The sequence below is a fragment of the Amblyraja radiata genome, chromosome 8 (assembly GCF_010909765.2).
Source record: "Amblyraja radiata isolate CabotCenter1 chromosome 8, sAmbRad1.1.pri, whole genome shotgun sequence".
Classification (NCBI taxonomy): Eukaryota; Metazoa; Chordata; class Chondrichthyes; order Rajiformes; family Rajidae; genus Amblyraja; species Amblyraja radiata.
This window is the reverse complement of record NC_045963.1, coordinates 51,671,998-51,689,151: the sequence shown is the minus strand read 5'-3', so window position 1 is coordinate 51,689,151 and position 17,154 is coordinate 51,671,998. Positions and strand designations below refer to the sequence as shown.

General features: G+C 47.4%; 1 protein-coding gene across 2 annotated transcripts in view; it reads left to right on the top strand.

Moving 5' to 3' along the window:
- The window catches only part of kif26b (kinesin family member 26B), a 261,482-nt gene that overhangs the window by 196,497 nt on the left and 47,831 nt on the right, over positions 1-17,154 (top strand). For both annotated transcript variants that reach the window (XM_033025886.1, XM_033025887.1), the window contains 4 exons: positions 10,337-10,543; positions 11,593-11,686; positions 13,639-13,901; positions 15,349-15,532. In XM_033025886.1, coding sequence (XP_032881777.1) covers positions 10,337-10,543; positions 11,593-11,686; positions 13,639-13,901; positions 15,349-15,532 — 748 coding nt within the window. The remainder of the gene's footprint in view (positions 1-10,336; positions 10,544-11,592; positions 11,687-13,638; positions 13,902-15,348; positions 15,533-17,154) is intronic.

Below are 17,154 nucleotides of genomic sequence, written 5' to 3'. Positions count from 1 at the left end.
GTCACTGAGGTAGATCCCCCTGCATACCTGTGGATTCATGGTGGGCGCTGTGTTGTCTGCACCGAACCGGGCATAGAAGGTGTTAAGCTCGTCCGGGAGCGAACCGGTAGTCTGGACAGTGCTCCTGTTTTTCCCATTGTAATCCGTGATGCAACGTAATCCACTCCACATGCGTCTGGGGTCAGAGCTGTAGTAGTTAGATTCCACTTTGTCACTGTAGACTCTCTTGGCTTTCCTGATGGACTTCCGTATTTCATATCTAGCTGCTTTGTAGGCGTTGGGATCCCCTGAGTTGAAGGCAGTGGTCGGTGCTTTGAGTTTGACACACATTTCCCCTCTGACCCAGGGTTTCTGATTTGGGTAAGTGCAGATGGTGGCTTTTGGAACAACATCATCGATGCACTTAGCCTAAGACAGAGACTGTGTATTCGTTGATGCTGCTTTCTGCTGCATCCTCAAATATCTGCCAGTCAGTTTTGTCAAAGCAGTCCTGCAAGACCTCATCAGCCTCATTGTTCCATTTGTAAATGTCCCTGTAAACCGGTTTTTCCTGTTTTAGTTGATGCTTGTATGCAGGGCCGGCCTTAGGAGATGCGGGGCCCAATTGGGAACAATTTTGGTGAGCCCCAGGTTCCCAGCCAAGGTCTGTAGAATCATAGAAATACAAATAAAGTCTATTATAGACTTTATATCTCTATGGTAGAATGGAAAGTAATCAAAATGTGCGCTTAAAAAGTGCCTGCGAGTTAATGGACCAAACAGATCAAAGCTACATTTTAATATAAGTAATATATATGTAACCTAGAAGTTACAAACAAAATGTGTAGATCACGTCTGAAAAGAACATAGTTACAATACCACTTGTTTTTTGGGCTTTAGCCCAATCCTATCCTTTGGGCTTCTACCCAATCTAAACATGGGGGGGGGGTGTGTGTGTGTGTGTGTAGCGACATCTCGGGTCGCGACCCGTCTTCAGACTGCGTCAGGAGAAAGAGGAACTCAAACCATCCTCTCTTCCCCCCCCCCCTCTGTCACAGACATGGAGCGATCTCCGGCCCCACTTTGTGGTAAACATCTATTTCCTTCGAGTTTTGTTTTAATTTCCCCCTTACCATTTCCGTACTTTTTCGCTAGCTGCCATGACCCATTTGAGGTCATCCTTCGCCCTGCTCCTCATAACTGCTCCTGGTCTTGGCCCACACCGATTTGCCGGACATGCTGTGTGTGTGTGTGTGTGCTTGTGTGTTTGTGTGGCGGAGTCTAGGGGGAGAAGCGCCGGCACCAAGAGCGAGTTAACGTGCGGACAGACGGACAAAAGCAACGATCATAGAGCGGAATAGGTGACCAAAGATCTTTGTAGGTGACTTTTCGGGTCGAGACCCTTCTTCAGACTGAGTCAGGGAAAAGAGCAGCAAAAGATATAGACGGTACTAAGGACAAATGAATGGAAGATATGCCTATATCTCCCATTTCCCTTTCCCTTGACTGTCAGTCTGAAGAAGGGTCTCGACCCGAAATGTCTACCAATGCCGCTCTATGATCGTTGCTTTCGTCCGTCTGTCCGCGCGTTCGCACGCTCTTGGTGCCGGCGCTGCTCCCCTCATGGCAGCTATTGAAAAAGTCGACCCAAAATATCACCTATTTCACCCTATTATCACCTAGTCCTCTCCAGAGGTGCAGCCTGATCCGCTGATTTACTCCAGCCTTTTGTGTCTGTCTTCGGTTTAAACCAGTATCTGCAGTTCCTCCCTGTGCCGTTTAAAAAGGAAATTATAAAAAAAGTTGAAAACATTTAAAAAACCTAAACTGTTCCCCCACAACGCTGCGAGAGGCATAACTGAAGTCGGGTCGGGCTTACTGAAATGACGGAGGTTACGTTCCGGTGCGTACTACGCGTCAGTTCATTGTATTTCGCAGGAGTGGACCATCTTGCGCGCTATAAGATCTTTGCTCCAATTTGATTACTCTAGCGCGGGGCCCCCTTAGGCGCGGGGCCCAATTGGGAGCAATCGGTCCAATCGGCTAAAGGCCGGCCCTGCTTGTATGCAGGCAACAGTAGGATGGAACAGTGGTTTGCCTTCCCAAAAGCAGGGGAGGGGGATGGGCTTGTAGCAGTCTCTGAATGTGGTGTAACAATGGTCTAGGGTCTGCTCTCCCCTGGTGGGAAAAGTGATATGTTAGTAATATTTTGGGAGAACCTTCTTCATGTTGGCTCTGTTGAAGTCTCCCAGAACAATGACCGCAGACTCAGGGTGGGAGTTCTCCAGATCATTTACAGTCCTATACAGTTCGTCCAGGGCTAGGGATTTATCACCCTGTGGGGGGATGTAAACAGCTGTAAGGAGGACTGAGCTGAACTCTCTCGGGAGGTAGAAAGGTCTAGCTTTAATCAATGATCAGCAGCTCCAGAACCGGGGAGCAGTGAATAGTTACAATGCAGACATCCGTGGCCCACAAAGAGTTAACCATAAAGCATACTCCCCCTCCTTTCGACTTGCCTGATTCCTTCGTTCTGTCTTGTCGGTAGACGGAAAAACTCTCCGGAGTTACGGCACAGTCGGGTATGCTGGTCTCCAGCCACGTCTCTGTGAACGCCAGAACACAGTAGTTCTTAATGTCCCGTGCCGTGCCTGTTCGATCCGTGTGCGCAACTCGTCCAGTTTGTTATCCACGGATTGCACATTCGCTAGCAGGATGCTGGGCAGAGGCGGTTTGTTGTTTCTTCGCCGGCTTCTGCACAGAACGCCGCCACGCTTCCCTCTCTTTGCTTTCCTCTGCCGCCATCCATGCTGGTAAGCAAAGCACCCAGGGGAGGCTGTCGTCCGTGATATCAATAACCCGCTTAAATTCCCCGTTGGCTGACTTTCTTACCTCCAAAGTGATTGTCGATCATACTGAATGCGTGAAAGAACAGTATGTACAAAAAGAACAAGTAATAAAAAATAAATACACACAAATTTGCTGAGATGACTCTGAGCTCTCGTCAGTGCAGCCATCTACACGGCGCACCAAGCACATCTTTGCAGTCGTAGCTCTGAGCTCCAAAGCCATTGATTTCCCACCCCTTTGGGAATGTGCCTGTGGTTTGGTGGCCCGGCAACAAGGTGTAGGTGGAGTTGAAAAGGTGAGCTTGTAGCGCAGCTGGCTGACGGCTGCCGCACAACGCCGGAGACCTAGGTTCGAACCTGACCTCAGGTGCTGTCTACGTGGAGTTTGCACATTCTCTCTGTGATCCTATTGGTTTTCTCTGGCATTCCAGTTTCCATCTATATCCCAAAGATGTGTGGGTTTGTAAGTTAATTGGCTTCTGGAAATTGTCCCTAGTGTATCGGATACATAAAATCCTATCTAGAAATTGCCCCTCGTGTGTTGGGAGTGGATGCAAAAGTGGGATAACATAGCATTAATCTGAACGGATGATCGATGACTCAGTGGGCTGAAGGGCCTTTTTTCTGCATCTCTCAATCTTTTGAATCAACCTCTGGGCCATGGGAATCCTCTGCGATTTCTCTGAGTGAAACGCTGAGGGGCCTATGCTTACTGTAGGTGGCGGCTAATGTGCCAGCACACATCACCCGGCTTCCAGTCCTCTGGGGCCTTAAACGTGATGCTGCATACAGCCTCTGCGGGGAGTAATGATGAGTAATTGCTTGGCCGAGTCTTCATTAACCTTCAATAAGCCTGGTCCCACAGTCGATTAATTGCGAGTGGGCTGATAGTCGTGTGATGGCTGAGTGGCTGCTTCATCACTCCTGTCGCTCGTGAACCTCGTGCTCCCGCGGGGAAGGGCACGGGGATTGATGGACGAGCACTGGAACGCAGAGAGCTGTGGCAGACAGCGGTCGGCCACCCTAAACGAGGCCACACAAATCACCCTGAAGTGAAACATGCTGGGAGTGAGCAGACCGACAGCTAAATATGTGGCTGTGCCTTGTACCGGCAAAATGGGTGAGGGGAGGCAAATGAAGAGGCTGCGCGATAGGGAGGCAATAACCTGTATTTCTGCGGCCTCTTCCTTCTGGGGAAGAAGTTATTCTTGAATGTGGTGGTACATGCTTTTATACCTTCATCCTGACAGGAGAGGGGTGAATACTGTGGCGTCAATGTGGTTTGACCAGGAAACATTGTTGGTGATATATAAGGGGCAGCACAGTGGTGCAGCTGGTTGAACTGCTGCCTTGGAGCGCCAGGGACCCGGGTTCGATCCTGACGTCGGGTGCCATCTGAGTGGAGTTTGCACATTTTCCCTGTGACCATGTGGATTTCCTTTGGGTGCTCCTCGCCCATCCCAAAGGTGTGGGTGGGTAGGTTAATTGGCCTCCCTACATTGTCCCTAGTGTGTAATAATAATAATAATAATATATTTTATTGTCATTGCACATAAGCGCAACGAGATTTGGTATGCAGCTTCCATCTGATGTCATAACATAAATAACTAATGAAATATAGATTTAGATTTAGATTCCCCGAGAACATGGATTGTAAAAAGAACAGTAAAATAGTCAAAACAGGGAGTGGATGCGAAAGCAGGATAACATAGAACTAGTCTGAATGGGTGGTTGTTGTTCGGAGTAGACTCTGTGGGTGACGGGCCTGTTTCTCTGCTGTGTCTCTATACCAAAAACATGAAGCTCTTGACGATCTCCACTTTGGCACCATTGATGCAGACTACTGGGGCATGTAATCCACCCATCTTCCTGAAGTCTATGACCAGCTCCTTTGATTTGCTAACATTGAGGGAGAGGTCGTTGTGTTATCAACATGATCCTAATTTCCTTTGAGAGTTCTGCAACATTAAATCTCTTATTAATGTTATGTCTGTATTCTTTCTTTATGTGCTGCATTGGCAAGAAGCATTTCACTACACCTAGGTGTATGTGACCAATAAATAACCTTTGACCTTTGACATCCTCTCTCGCGGCGCCCCCTCTGCAATTCCTCCTGCTCTATATCTCTCTATATCACCATCTATATCTCTAGTTTCCCTTTCCCCTGACTCTCAGTCTGAAGAATGGTCTCAGCCCAAAACATCACCTATTCCTTTACTCCAGAGATGCCGTCTGACCCGCTGAGTTACTCCAGCCTTTTCCTCTATCTCCTTATCTCTTCTGTGTACACTGGCTCGGCATTATTTGAGATTACTTCCACATTGCATCTCCGCATTTCCCACCTCCTGGTGTTATTTGCCAAAGGCACATCTCGGGTGTACCCTGTTGTCACAGGCCGAGGATGTGGGAACACATTCCAAATGCCAGTGCACGGATGTACCAGCAGCTGAAGTCTGTCTGTTGTTTAGCAATGCCCCGCGAGGTCACCTTTTTGTCAGTGTTCTGTATCGTGCCCCTTAATTTTCAGTGCATTTGTCCATCTTGGTAGTAAAGCACTAGCTGCAGTATTTGGTTTGCAGTGTGAATGCAACTTGATTCAGTCGGCAGAATGTCACAAAATGATTTAATCCTTAAATTCAGGAAACTGGGGAATAAAGAACTCATTGAAAACGTGCCAACAACAAAAAATAATGTGGCATGTGTTCTCGGTTACTGGCCTATCTGTCGCCTTAGATATTAAAATGATTGGATGATGGAGACTGTAGCACTGAGTGCTCACCAGATGCAAAGAAATTCTAAAATAAGTCAGTGCGCCAGAAGTTGTCCACAACACAGGATTCCCTCAGATGGTACCTGTTGTATCACAGGGTGCCCTGGGTTCTGCAGACAACAATGGCTCTTGCTAATGGACTCTGGATGCAAATGACACTGGACCTCCCACCGGCCACACTGGCTCTCCCACTGGCCACACTGGCTCTGCCCCTGGCCACACTGGCTCTCCCCCTGGCCACACTGGCTCTCCCACTGGCCCTGCCACTGGCCACACTGGCTCTCCCCCTGGCCACACTGGCTCTCCCACTGGCCCTGCCACTGGCCACACTGGCTCCCCCACTGGCCACACTGGCTCTCCCACTGGCCACGCTGGCTCTCCCACTGGCCACGCCGGGTCTCACTCACCACGCCGCGTCTCTCAGTGGCTACACTGGATCTCTCACTGTCCCACAGGCCACTGCGTCTCAGTGGCCACACTGGATCTCTCACTGCCACACTGGGTCTTCCCCTGGCCCCCCTGGGGTCATGCTGATGACTTGGGGCATTCGCACACGGTGCCAAGTCTGTTTCATAGAAACATAGAAAATAGGTGCAGGAGTAGGCCATTCGGCCCTTCGAGCCTGCACCGCCATTCAATATGATCATGGCTGATCATCCCACTCAGTATCCTGTACCTGCCTTCTCTCCATACCCCCTGATCCCTTTAGCCACAAGGGCCACATCTAACTCCCTCTTAAATATAGCCAATAAACTGGCCTCAACTACCTTCTGCGGGAGAGAATTCCACAGATTCACCACTCTCTGTGTGAAAAAAGTTTTCCTCATCTCGGTCCTAAAAGATTTCTCCTTTATCCTTAAACTGTGACCCCTTGTTCTGGACTTCCCCAACATCGGGAACAATCTTCCTGCATCTAGCCTGTCCAACCCCTTAAGAATTTTGTACGTTTCTATAAGATCCCCCCTCAATCTTCTAAATTCTAGCGAGTACAAACCGAGTCTATCCAGTCTTTCTTCATATGAAAGTCCTGACATCCCAGGAATCAGTCTGGTGAACCTTCTCTGTACTCCCTCTATGGCAAGAATGTCTTTCCTCAGATTAGGAGACCAAAACTGTACGCAATACTCCAGGTGTGGTCTCACCAAGACCCTGTACAACTGCAGTAGAAACTCCCTGCACCTATACTCAAATTTCAGGTGACACAGGCTCTGTGGCAGATGACGAAAGGGTATTCCTGAAACAACACAACTCTCCATGGCCCCAGATTGGCACCTGACCCACCTCTCTCTGATGACAGCATTTCCCTCACAGACCATACGACTCCTGGTGCCGTGGCTATTGATATAACAGCTGAGGAGTGTCAAGTTATGACTCGAACATTGTGCCCACATGTAGTCTTATCTTCGACTATTTATTCCTCCATCGGTTGACCCAGTTGCCCAGGTTTCTGAACAGTGCACCTTGCCAAGATTCTGCAACTGAGATGGCAGGAACACAGCTTAACTCCCTAGCATCTAGCTTCCGATCAAAGGGTTATGCTGAGGTAGATGCTGTGTCCTTCTCAAGGGATGATAGAAGGGAGGCAATCACTTTGAACAAAGCCTATTCAAAGCATGCCAGTTATACTGTGATTGGATGCTTGGGTGCTGTTTCACATTATGAGAGTTTCACACTGATGAGTAGCCGATCTGTGTATAATTCCGTCTGAGTGAGCAGAAATTAAACACTTCGAATCCCTTTTATGTGTAACAATAGGACATGCGTTGTAATCATTGCTTCCAGCTGCTTTCTTGTGAAGTGACTGTTGATCTCCTCACCTTGTCTGTGCAACCGACCAGTGGGACCCGAAGCTGAACAATGACCCATGACATGTCACAGGGACAGAACCAGGCTTAAACTAGGAGCTGGGAAATTACTGAGCAACAGCTTGTTTGGAGGTAGGGTTTAAGGTGGTGGGAGATATGGGTGGACTCTGTGGGAGAGGGAGATGGAGGGGTGGAGAGATTTGGGAGAGGTAGGATTGAGCGTATGGATTGAGGTGACTGAAGGACCAGGTGCCAACAGATTGTTGGATGGAGAGGAAGAGGACAGTATGTAAATCCAAGCCTTTGACCTTCTGTAACTGCGCTACTCGGCCTGCCCTTCACCCACATTCTTTGGAACGTGTCCCTCCTTTTCTTCTCAGTCTGAAGAAGGGTCTTGATCCAAAACGTCACCCATTTCTTCCATCCAGAGATGCTGCCTGTCCCGCTGAGTTACTCCATCATTTGGTGTATATCTTCCACAGGTGCTGCCTGACCTGATGAGTTCTTCCAGCACTTTGTTTATTGTAATGGATGTTGTAGTCCATACACAAACCGCAGGCAGAAGGAGCAGGGATGACGTGCATCCACTCTGGTTTTGTGGCTGACGGTATCAATGGCAGCGGGTGGGTGTGCTGTTTGTGAGGTGCTGTGCCCCTTCCACTGCTTACAAGGCGTTGTGTGCTACTGGTGTATGACCTCCTGGTTCTCAATACAATTCCGAGTGCTCCTTCTCCACATGAATGGTCATGAACCAGGGGATTCAAAGAACATACCGTAGCGATGCAGCATTTCATCAGAAAGGCTCTGAGCACATCCCTGGATTCTTTCCTCTGTCTGCTGGGTAATCTCTTCCCAGACGGACAACAGAATGGAGTCGAGTGTCAGGCATTTGAATGACATGGCTTATCCAACAGAGCTGATATGCACTTTATCTGCATTTTCTCTGTAGCTAAATCGCAGGAAGGAATGGTGCCAGTTGGCTGTAAACAGTGCTCCCCTTCCCTCCTCCCTCCGAACTTGTACACATGAATGTGGCTGGTAATTGTAACTGGTTCCTTTTAAGCTATTTAGATCAGTATATAAATCCAGGGTCTGAAAGAAGGCAAATGGACAACAGGAAGTGGAGCATGAAGAAGCCGTTTTTAATCTTCTCAATTAATTTCTTGGCTCGATCTTTGCAGTGAATCAGAGCTGTGCACTATTTAATGCCAGAGCTTTGACAGAGTTTCCAGAGCGGCACAGTGGCGCACCAGTAGAGTTGCTGCCTAACAGCGCCAGAGACCCGGGTTAGATCCTGACTACAGGTGCTGTCTGTATGGAGTTTGCATGTTCTCCCTGCCACCATGCGGGTTTTCTCCGGGTGCTCCAGTTTCATCCCACACTCAAAAGACGTAGGGGTTTGTAGGTTAATTGGCTTTGGTAAATAAATTGTAAATTGTCCTTAGTGTGTAGGATAGCGTTAGCATATGGGGTGACCGCTGGTTGGCACAGACTCGAGGGCCAAAGGGCATCCTTCCGCGCTGTATCTAAAGTTTAGTCTAAAGTTTCCTCAATTTTGTGCCATTTGATTTGATGACACTTCCTGGACCTCTTTCCCACAGGTATTTCTTCCTTGCTGATTTTTCCCATTGTTTTATTTTTTTCGTTTATTTCTCCTGAAAGAAAGTTTTGGATTTAGAGGAAGCTTTCGCAACCAGCGAGGTCACTTTTACATGGAACATGCAGTGGCCAAGTTGTCCATTGCCCATTTCTGCACTGTTGTCAATTGGTAATAATTCATTGACTCCTGCTGGTTTTAGCTTTTCAGCTTCATTTTCCCCCTGGATTTTGGTCTGTGCCATCTCCTGGTCTTTAATTCAGGAGAGTTTTAAACCAGGATGGGGCGCAGTGATTGCCAACAGTTGGTTGGAAAATGGGCTTGAATACAGTGCACGGCCCGGTAGAATGAATAGGAAAGAACTGCAAATGCTGGTTTAAATCGAAGGTAGACACCAAATGCTGGAGTAAATCAGCGGGACAGGCAGCTACTTTGGAGAGAAGGAATGTTCAAGTTCAAGTGAGTTTATTGTCATGTGTCCCTGATAGGACAATGAAATTCTTACTTTGCTTCAGCACAACAGAACATAGTGGCATTGACTACAAAACAGATCAGTGTATCCATATACCATTATATAAATATATACACACATGAATAAATAAACTGATAAAGTGCAAATAACAGATAATGGGCTATTAAAGTTCAGAGTTTTGTCCGAGCCAAGTTTAATAGCCTGATGGCTGTGGGGAAGTAGCTATTCCTGAACCTGGTTGTTGCAGTCTTCAGGCTCCTGTACCTCTACCTGAAGGTAGCAGGGAGATGAGTGTGTGGCCAGGATGGTGTGGGTCTTTGATGATACTGCCAGCCTTTTTGAGGTAGCGACTGCGATAGATCCCCTCGATGGAAGGAAGGTCAAAGCCGATGATGGACTGGGCAGTGTTTACTACTTTTTGTAGTCTTTTCCTCTCCAGGGCGCTCAAGTTGCCGAACCAAGCCACGATGCAACCGGTCAGCATGCTCTCTACTGTGCACCTGTCAAGACCCTCCTTCAGACTGTCTGAAGAAGGGGCTTGACGCGAAACGTCACCCATTCCTTCTCTCCAGAGATGCTGCCTGTCCCGCTGAGTTACTCCAGCATTTTGTGTCTACCTGTAGAATGAATGGTCTGGTGGAATAAATACTGTGGTAGATGTACACTGTCACTTGTTCCCACTGACACGAGATTTCGGTGAAACTGAAGTTTGTAAGCGAATGTAATGGGCCAGGGCTACCTCATGTCGTGCGCATGTCTGAAGACACATTTCTGGCCCCAGGTGATTCAGTCAGTAAAGTGCTTAAGATGAAAGGTCATAGGCGAGGTGTGCAGAACATTAACACCTGTTCCTCCTCCCCTCAGGTAAAGGTCATGCTGCGCATCTGTCCAGCCTCGGTGGGGGACTTGTCCGAATCGAGCTGCTTCTTTAAAGTGGACCCTCGTAAGAAGCAGATCACTCTGTACGACCCTCCGGTTAACGGGCTGCAGAACTCCTCCCAGAAGAGGGGCTGCCTGGTGCCGCCAAAGATGTTCGCCTTCGATGCCGTATTCCCACAGGACTCTTCACAGGTCAGTAGCTTTGTAGTCTCCCTCTGTTGCAGCCGGCCCAGGGAAAGCAGCTGACCCCCCCCTAACACCAGAAACACTCCCAACGCTATCCGTTCTTGCATCCTCCTACCACTGGGGCTTGTGAGACGGGTAGTTTAATGTATTAAGGCCATATACAGTGTGGCTTGGGATGCTTTTATCAGTGTCCATTACCTGGAGCAGGAGGAGGCCATTCAAGCCAGTGGCATTCAACACCAGTGGACTGGGTTCAATCCCGGCTTCCCAGGCTGTCTGTGTGGAGTTTGCACTTTCTCCCTGTGACCACATGGTTTATCACCGGATGCTCCAATTTCCTCCCTTATCCCAAAGATGTGCAAGTTTGTAGGTTAATTGGACCACTGTAAATAGCCCCTCATGACTGGATGGATGGCAGGAGGATAGGTTACAAAGAGACACGTGGAAGTATGGGATAGAGAGGTAAGGTGGGAATAAGCTCTGGAACACCCAGGAAAGCTCTGGTTGATTGGAAATCAAGCCATCTCTGCATCATCATCATCATAAGTTCAAACCTATTGAACAGCTACCCAGAGCCTAGAAGAAGGAATTCAGCAGGACTGGCAGCATCTGTGGAGGGAAATGGACACGTTTCGGGTCGAGACTCTTCTTCCGTCAGAGGGGAGAAGGCTGGTGAAGAGAGGGGAGGGGAATTGAGGCAAGAACAGGGAAGTGATAGGTGAGTTCAGGAGACAAAAGGGGTACAGATGTGGAATCGGATGAGGAAGGAGGAGTGAAAGGTGAAACCGGAGGTAGTGATAGCGGCTGGAAGGGAATGGGGGAGTGGGGTGGGGAAGAGGTTAGGTTCCTTCCACCCACTATCCCTCCCTCCAGTTTTACGTTTCACTCTGCCTCTTTATCTCTGCACTCAGAGCTCAAATCAGCGTGCGGGCACATTGGCCTGAAATGTCCTGGGGTCAGCCAAGTGTTAGATGCGGCCAGGCTGGCTACCAGTGGTTTGTCCGGCTCCTGGGGCTCTGATATGATTCTCTGTAACTCCTCTGTTTCCTCTGCAGGCTGAGGTTTGCGCAGGGACTGTAGCGGAGGTCATCCAGTCCGTGGTGAACGGGGCAGACGGCTGCGTGTTCTGCTTTGGCCACACCAAACTAGGTTGGTGTCAGCTCTCGGGAGAGACCGCGGGCGAACAGTCACCCACGCACTCCATACAACCTGGCTAAATCTGTTAGCAACAGCACCGGGCTTGGCGAAACCCTAACCCCACCCACTCGCTGATCAAGGGCACGACTAGTTAATAGCACACCATATTAATGATATTTACAGGAGACTCTCCACACTAATTAGCACTGCTCGGGCAGCCACTGCTTAGTGTCGGCTCGAGGCATCTTGAGATTCCCCTTCAATCCACATTTGCCAGCACATTGGCGCAACAGTAGAGTTGTTGCCTTACAGCGCCAGAGACCCAGGTTCGATCCTGACTGCCGATGCTGTCTATATGGAGTTTGAACATCTCTGGCACAGCCCTTACTGGAATCAGCTATTAACAAACGAGCAGCATGTTGTCTGGATTCCCATGAGATTCACATGCTTTTTTATTGTATTTATTACAAACCTTCCTAAATTATTGTGCTTTAGTTATGGAGAATGTTTGGAAGGCTGGGCTTCATTTCCTTGGTGTAAAGGGAGGTTAAGGTTAGAAATATATAAGATTGTGAGAAGCATAGTGGGGTACATAGTCAATTTTTCCCCATGGTGGAGGATTTCAAATACAAGAAGGCATATGTCTGAGGGGAGAGGAATGTAGTTTCACAAGGATATTAAGGACATGTTTTTTACACAGAGAATGGCTCATATCTTGAATGCAAGAAGGAGATAAATGGAATCAGGTATAATTACTTTGTTGAGGAGATATTTATGCAAGGACTTGAAATAGGCAAAGCAAAAATAGAAAGGCCCTAATATGGGCAAATGGGATTAAAGTATTAGGACACAAAGTTGGGTATGGTCCTGTTTCTGTGCTGTGTAGCTTTATGACTATGATCTTCCCTCATCTTTATATGTAATTGAACAGTGTTTTATTGGGAGTGGAGTGGGTGGGCCTTTATCTTTCTTGGGAAGGTCATGGAAGGTTTCTGGAAGGAAAGGTCCTTTCCTATTTCCCCCCCCCCATTTTTACCCTTCATTTGGACCTCTAACATTGTTTGTTCGATGCATTTCCTACTAAATGAAAGTGTTGGAAATCAGCATCAGAAGCAGTAAATTAAACTGTGTAGGAAGAAACTGCAGATGCTGGTTTAAACCGAAGACAGACACAAAAAGCTGGAGTAACTCAGCGGGACAGGCAGCATCTCCAGAGAGAAGGAATGGGTGACGTTTCTGGTTGAGACTCGAGACCCTTCTTCAGACTGAAAGTCACAGGAAATGTCTTTTCCAGACCGGGATTTTCAGTCTGAAGGAGGGTCTCGACCCGAGACGTCACGCATTCCTTCTCTCCAGAGACGCTGCCTGTCCTGCCTTGTTACTCCAGCTTTTTAATTTACTGAAGATAGACATATCAGTTTGAAAGGCATTGAAGTGTTGAGAGTTGGGCAATGTTCCTCATTTCCCATTCTTTCCCCTAGCAGCTCTGATCTTGACTTGGAGTCGGTCATGTTATCAGGGTCAACTACCAAGTGTTAATGTCACCATGTGCTGGGACACCATACTCAGGAAGGTCCGTACCTCGATCCCTGTAATATGTGCTCCAAGGAAACATTCCATCCATTATCTCAAAAGCAGGACTGAGACTCTACATCAATACGCAAAGAAGCATTCCTACCTGTATTAAATCGATGCATCAGAAGACCATCTTGAAATAATTATTGGTCCCTTTTTCAAAACCCATAAAATACTGGCAGTTGCATTTTACTGAAATTCAGCTTCATTAAGGTCAATGGGACCAATTCTGGACAGGGTATAGAACTTTGCCACTGAAATATTTTGTACTTAGCATAAGGGAGCATAAGGGAGTGAGGGTGAATTTTGACCTCTGGAGCTGTGTGTGGGATTGTTGTTCCATCCAGTGTTGTCATTTGAGCTCAGTCTTTTGTTTTGTGACATGCCAGGGAAGTCCTACACCATGATTGGGAGAGATGACTCCATGCAGAACCTGGGCATCATCCCCTGCGCCATCTCCTGGCTTTTCAAACTGATTAATGAGAGGAAGGAGAAGACAGGAGCTCGATTCTCTGTCCGGGTCTCGGCAGTCGAAGTCTGGGGGAAGGAAGAAAACCTGAAGGACCTGCTGTCTGAGGTGGCTACAGGCAGTCTGCAGGACGGCCAGTCTCCAGGAGTCTACCTTTGTGAGGATCCGATCTGTGGAATGCAGGTATGAGGAATCGAGAGGGCCGTTGGCTCTTCTTACTCACTGCCCAGGACCTTTTTAAAGATTTTTTATTTAGCAAGAACTTTTCCTTCAAAGTTGAGATGTGGGCAGTATCACAGTTGGTGTCACACGGTGTTGTCAATCTGCCACGGGAGGGTGTTGATGCACAAGTCCTGGATGTAGGTTCTCGCTGACACAGAAGGCCATTTAGATCAGGATACAACTCAATGCCCTTCCCCTGCCCTCCCACTCGTATACTGCCTGGCGGTGGTGATATATCGCTCTTGCCGTAACTTTATTACAGGAAATCTGCCAATCTGGAACACTTGTGACTTTGTTCATGCAGATTCTCCAGACTGTTAAATTAATTGATTGAAAGATACAGGATGGAAGCAGCCATTCGTACAAGTTCTATGTTATCCTACTTTCGCATCCACCCCCTACAGCCATTTACTGAGCCAATTAACCTACAAACCTAGACATATGTGAGATGTGGAGGAAACCGGAGCACCCGGAGGCAACCCATGCAGTCACAGGGTGAACGTGCAAATTCCACACAGCCAGCAGCCAAGGTCAGGATCAAATGCAGGTCACTGCATGTGAGGCAACAGCTCCATCAGCTACGCTACAGTGCCACCCACAGCATTATTATCACCCAAAACATTTTTATCTCACCTTTCCTCTTCATGTTATTTAATAATAGTGCGATAAATCTTCTATTGAACTGTGAGTTTATAGCGAGAGGGCAATTGAGCTCTGGTGAAATTTAAAGGGAAAGAAGAAAAGAGATAGAAACATAGAAAATAGATGCGGGAGTAGGCCATTCACCACCATTCAAAATTATCATGGCTGATCATCCAAAATTAGTACCGTATTCCTGCTTTCTCCCCATATCCTTTGATTCCATTAGCCTTAAGAACTATATCTAACTCTCTCTTGAAATCATCAAATTAATTGGCCTCCACTGTCTGGCAGAGAATTCCACAGATTCACAACTCTCTGGCTGAAAAAGCTTTTCCTCATCTCAGTCCAAAATGGCCTATCCCTTATTCTTAAACTGTGACCCCTGGTTTTGGACTTCCCCCAACATCGGGAACATTTTTCCTGCACCTAACCTGTCAAACCCCTTAAGAATTTTAGATGTTTCTATCAGATCCTCTCTCATCCTAAATTACAATACAATACAATATTTTTTCCATATCATTTGAACCTCAGTGAGGCTCAAACGAAACTCCGTTTCCACAGCCATACAAACAAAGACAATTGGGTGAATGGGAGGCCATCATCACTGAAGCATACAATATTCTTACAAGGTTAACACAGTCCCATGTATGGCTCTGCGTCAGAATTTTGTTTCATAACTCTCCTTGTTGTGCTGTGGAAATGCTGCACAAGTGCTCACATGTGTAACGCTGGTCGCCTCTGGTGCGTGTCTGTGCTTTGTCGGCAGCTCCAGAATCAGAGCGAGCTCCGCGCACCCACGGCAGAAAAGGCAGCCTTCTTCCTGGACGCCGCCATCGCTTCCCGCCGGAGCAGCCGGTCCGAGTGCGACGAGGAGGAGCTGCGCAACTCCCACATGCTCTTCACCCTGCACATCTACCAGTACCGCATGGAGAAGAGCGGCAAGGCCGGAAGTGAGCAGACTACCTCGTGTCCTCCCGTGTCCACAACCCTCGGCCAGCCGCACCACAGGGGCATGGCATCTCACCAGAATAACTCCTCCACTCCCCTGTGCTATCTCTCCATCCCGGGGCCCCAATCATCAGTGCTCAGGATGAGGAAGGTTGGGTATTTTCCCCCTTCTGGGCCCAAACAAAGGGAAGAGCTGTGCTCTCAAAGCAGTTGTTGGTGGCTGGCTTGTGGTTGATGATGGTGATTGTCCTTCACTAATTGCCCTGCGCAGGTCTGACTGTTTTTATAACAAAGCGGCTTTGTACAGCCCTCCCCACAGCAGGAGGTGCAGAGTGGATTCTAGTTACATTATACTGGGAATGGGGATGGGTAAATATTAGATGCATACAGCGCGGAAACGACTCTCAGCCCCGTGAGTCCAACCTACCATTGAACATTAATCTGCACTGGTCCCTTTTTTAATTATCCCTGCATTTCCACCATTTCCGATCAAATTCTACACCTACCCACATAAGGGGTAATTTACAGGCTGCGATTGACCCACTGACCAAACAAGTTTTTTGCAACAATATATAGAAGTACCTACTAGAGAAGGGGCGGTACTGGACCTCCTGTTAGGAAATGAGATGGGTCAGGTGGCAGAGGTATGCGTTGGGGAACAGTTCGGGTCCAGTGATCACAATACCATTAGTTTCAATATAATTATGGAGAGGGACAAAACTGGACCTAGGGTTGAGATTTTTGATTGGAGAAAGGCTAACTTTGAGGAGATGCGAAAGGATTTAAAAGGAGTAAATTGGGACAGTTTGTTTTATGGGAAAGATGTGGAAGAGAAATGGAGTACATTTAAAGGTGAAATTTTAAGAGTACAGAATCTTTATGTCCCTGTTCGGTTGAAAGGAAATCGTAAAAATTGTAAAGAGCCATGGTTTTCAAGGGAAATTGGACACTTGGTTCGGAAAAAGAGGGAGATCTACAATAGTTATAGGCAGCATGGAGTAAATGAGGTGCTTGAGGAGTATAAAGAATGTAAAAAGAATCTTAAGAAAGAAATTAGAAAAGCTAAAAGAAGATATGAGGTTGCTTTGGCAAGTAAGGTAAAAGTAAATCCGAAGGGTTTCTACCGCTATATTAATAGCAAAAGGATAACGAGGGATAAAATTGGTCCATTAGAGAGTCCGAGTGGCCAACTATCTCAGAGCCAAAAGAGATGGGGGAGATATTGAACAGTTTCTTTTCTTCGGTATTCACCAAGGAGAAGGATATTGAATTATGTGAGGTAAGGGAAACAAGTAGAGTAGCTATGGAAACTATGAGGATCAAAGAAGAGGAAGTACTGACACTTTTGAGAAATATAAAAGTGGATAAGTCTCCAGGTCCGGACAGGATATTCCCTAGGACATTGAGGGAAGTTAGTGTAGAAATAGCAGGGGCTATGGCAGAAATATTTCAAATGTCATTAGAAACGGGAATAGTGCCGGAGGATTGGCGTACTGCGCATGTTGTTCCATTGTTTAAAAAGGGGTCTAAGAGTAAACTTAGCAATTATAGACCTGTTAGTTTGACGTCAGTGGTGGGCAAATTAATGGAAAGAATACTTAGAGATAATATATATAAGCATCTG